At 45.9% G+C, this 3,645-nt stretch overlaps 2 protein-coding genes across 2 annotated transcripts; both read left to right on the forward strand.

Moving 5' to 3' along the window:
* The first annotated feature begins 273 nt into the window (after window positions 1-273).
* On the forward strand, window positions 274-1,965 carry LOC105557673. The gene has a single exon (XM_012004984.1). The coding sequence runs from the start codon at window positions 274-276 to the stop codon at window positions 1,963-1,965; it is 1,692 nt and encodes a 563-aa protein (XP_011860374.1).
* A 518-nt stretch (window positions 1,966-2,483) lies between these two features.
* On the forward strand, window positions 2,484-3,482 carry LOC105557675. The gene has a single exon (XM_012004985.1). It carries the CDS (start codon window positions 2,484-2,486, stop codon window positions 3,480-3,482), a length of 999 nt encoding a protein of 332 aa, XP_011860375.1.
* The last annotated feature ends 163 nt before the right edge of the window (window positions 3,483-3,645 follow it).

The raw sequence follows: 3,645 nt of genomic DNA on the forward strand, positions 1-3,645 counted from the left end.
ACCCGGTTGGGATGGATTAGCGCGGGTTCGATACCGTCACAGTTAATTAGCAGTCGGGCGACCGACGATTCGTATTCAAGTAATTGCACGTGTAGGCATCGATTGGCGATGCCATGAATAGATTTTGGGAATTGGAGGAATACCAAATCGATAATACGCGATTGTCGGTAGAAGAGGAATGTTGCGAGAGGCATTTCATAACCACAACAAGTATATAGAGACGCGTCGTCCGGGCGGTTTGTCGTTCGGCTGCCATTTCGCGAAAACAAAACAATGTTGGGTCGATTGAGAGAGATCGCGCTGAAGCGTTTCATGTATTTAGAACGTAAATTTCAAGGAGATCAAATTTTTCGCGATCAATATGCCGAGTTTATGCGCGAGTACATTGAGTTGAATCACATGTCTCTAGTCAAGGAAGACGACGCATTAAATGCGGTATATTTGCCACATCATGGCGTAGTTCGCGAATCAAGTACGACAACAAAATTGCGAGTAGTGTTTGATGCTTCCGCAAAAACTACATCCGGTATTTCCTTGAACGACACATTAATGGTGGGAGCGAACTTGCAGGACAATATAATTGATATTGTCATGCGATTTCGTTTGCCGGCTATCGCGATTACTGCCGATTTGAAGAAGATGTATCGTCAAATTTTATTGCATTCGAGTGATCGCGATTATCAAAGAATTTTATGGCGATTCTCTTCGAGCGACCCAATAAGCGAATACAGACTTAACACGGTCACTTACGGCGAGGCATGCGCCCCGTTTCTGGCCGTCCGTTGCGTGCGACAGTTAGCGGAGAGCGAGGCGGACCAGTTTAGTGAGGCATCGAAAGTGTTGTTAAGCGATCTGTATGTTGACGACATTATAACCAGGGTCGAAAACGAAAATCAGGCAATAGAATTGATATCTCAATTAGAAGCGTTGTTAAACAAGGGAGGATTCGAGCCTCACAAATGGCGCACAAATGCGAAGGGATTATTGCGAGATAGCGATTGCGGGGAGAAGCCGTCTGTGCTGCCGATCGAGTCGAGCACCGTTAAAACTTTAGGATTGAATTGGTGTCCGAGGACAGACATGTTTCGGTTTTCAGTTGAATCGATGGCCGATTCCGTCTCAACCAAACGCGAGGTTTTGTCGACGGTTTCGAGATTATTTGACCCACTCGGACTGATCGGTCCCATTATAATTCGAGCAAAATTAATAATTCAGGAGGCATGGATGTCAAGGTTAGATTGGGATGAGCCGTTGACGGACGGTCTTCTCAAGGCGTGGAATGCATATGCTGAGGACTTGCGTGGGATAGGCGCGATTCGAGTTCCGCGCAGAATCATTCGGGGCTTCGATACAACGCGCTTTTGTCTGCACGCCCTTTGTGACGCATCTTTGAGGGCCTATGGAGCTTGCATTTATCTGCAAGTTATCGACGAAGCCGGCAGGGCCAGTTCTCTTTTATTATGCTCCAAATCGCGAGTTGCGCCGGTCAAGAGCAGCACGATCACACTGCCGAGACTCGAGCTGTGCGGCGCCGTTGTTCTCGTTAGATTACTCCAAAATGTAAGGCGGGCTCTCGGGATCCGATTCGACCGGGTGCATGCATGGAGCGACTCCACGATAGCGCTAGCATGGATCGCCGGTGAGCCATCGCGTCAAAAGACATTCATTTCAAATCGAACAGCCGAGATACAATCAATTCTTCCATCGAGGCATTGGCATCACGTCGACGGGAGTGAAAACCCGGCGGACTTAATTTCGAGAGGTACTAGCTTAACGAATCTGAAACAAAATAAAAATTGGTGGGAGGGTCCGCCTTGGTTGTCGCGTCCTGCGGACTGTGAACGGCGAAAATCACAATCACCACCTCTTACCGAGGAAGACAACTCGTCAAAAGCGAACAAAGAGCGGACAACCGAGTTTTCGCGAGCGTCATCGAGGATGATTGCGTCGTCGATTATTTACTAAAAAATCAATCTTCACTATCAAAAATCGAACGAATTATAGCGTGGATCTTTCGATTCAAGATTAACACAAGGTTAGAACATGATAAACGCAACGTTGAACATATTTCAACTGTCGAGATTCGCCACGCGCAACAAGTATTAATTTTGTCAATACAAAGAAGTCATTTCGCGGATGTGACGTCTAAATTATTGGAGAACAAACGAATTCCAACAAATAATAAATTACTATCGCTCAATCCCTTTATAGATGATAAGGGAATTCTCAGGGTGGGCGGTAGAATTTAAAAGTCGCAGCTGGGATTCGAGAGGAAACATCCTATCATATTGCCGTCAAACAGTAGATTCACGCAGTTATTATTTGAAAGAGAACACCGAAGATTGCTGCATGCAGGTTCACAAACTTTGCTATATTCAGTGCGAGAAAACTATTGGCCGATCAGAGGAAAAAACATCGCAAGGAGAGTTGTACATAATTGCATAACATGTTCCCGCAACAAACCAAAATTGTTATCGCAAATTATGGGACAATTGCCCGCCGATCGAATAACACCGAAGCGACCATTTTTCGTGATCGGGGTTGATTTTGCTGGACCTGTCACAACGCTGGTGAATCGAGGTCGTGGAAGGAAAACTAACAAGTCGTACATATCACTCTTCATATGCTTTACTACCAAGGCGATCCACATTGAAGCAGTCAGCGATCTCAGCTCGGCATCCTTCATAGCTGCGCTGAGGCGATTTGCCGGACGTCGGGGTCATCCACAGTGTATTTATTGCGACAACGCGACCAATTTTGTCGGAGCGAAGAACGAGCTCACCGAAATGTGCGAATTAATTAAACGGGAAAACCGAGAAATAATGGACGAGTTTTGTATCCCAAATAATGTAGAATGGAAATTCATTCCCCCGTCAGCTCCTCACATGGGGGGATTGTGGGAGGCCGGCGTAAAGTCATGTAAGTTTCATTTGAAACGAATCATCGGAGGTAGTCTGTTGACATTCGAGGAGTTAAGTACTGTGTTAATTCAGATTGAGGCTTGTTTAAATTCGCGCCCCATTTGTCAAGTCCCATCAGCGGCCGCGGACTTGCAACCGCTAACACCCGGACACTTTCTGATAGGCGGTCCCTTGGTTGCTCTTCCGGAAATCGATGTAACTGAAGTACCTATAAATCGACTCGATCGCTGGCAGACGGTTCAGAGACTTGCGCAAGATTTTTGGAAAAGATGGAGCAGGGAATATTTAACTTCTCTACAAGGTAGATCGAAATGGACTCGTGAACAAACTAATTTATCAACCGACGATGTTGTTATGATACAAGATAGTAACGCGCCACCTTTGAAGTGGAAGTTAGGAAAAATTATTGAAACTCACAAAGGAAGCGACGGTAGGGTACGCGTTGTAACTCTCAAAACTGCGAATGGAATATGTAAGAGATCGATCACCAAATTATGTAAACTCCCGCTAACCGATGTACCGTTATCCATGTCAAACGAAAGTAAAATTAATCGTCATTAATGGTGGGCGGGATGTTGGAATTATTACAACGGCCACGAAAGATCACGCGCGACTCGCGTGGCAGCAGCGCGCGCACCCGAAAACGGTAGCGAACGATCAGGGAGAATTCCTCGAGAGTGATACATATAAGCATGTAAGAATCACGAAAGAGACAGATTAGGGT

This window comes from Vollenhovia emeryi, unplaced genomic scaffold, assembly GCF_000949405.1.
Source record: "Vollenhovia emeryi isolate VEMERY1.0 unplaced genomic scaffold, V.emery_V1.0 DF939432.1, whole genome shotgun sequence".
NCBI classification, from domain to species: domain Eukaryota; kingdom Metazoa; phylum Arthropoda; class Insecta; order Hymenoptera; family Formicidae; genus Vollenhovia; species Vollenhovia emeryi.

Bases quoted from the DNA above. Each gene is read 5' to 3' on its own strand.
- LOC105557673 (XM_012004984.1), top strand. From the start codon at position 274: ATGTTGGGTCGATTGAGAGAGATCGCGCTGAAGCGTTTCATGTATTTA.
- LOC105557675 (XM_012004985.1), top strand. From the start codon at position 2,484: ATGGGACAATTGCCCGCCGATCGAATAACACCGAAGCGACCATTTTTC.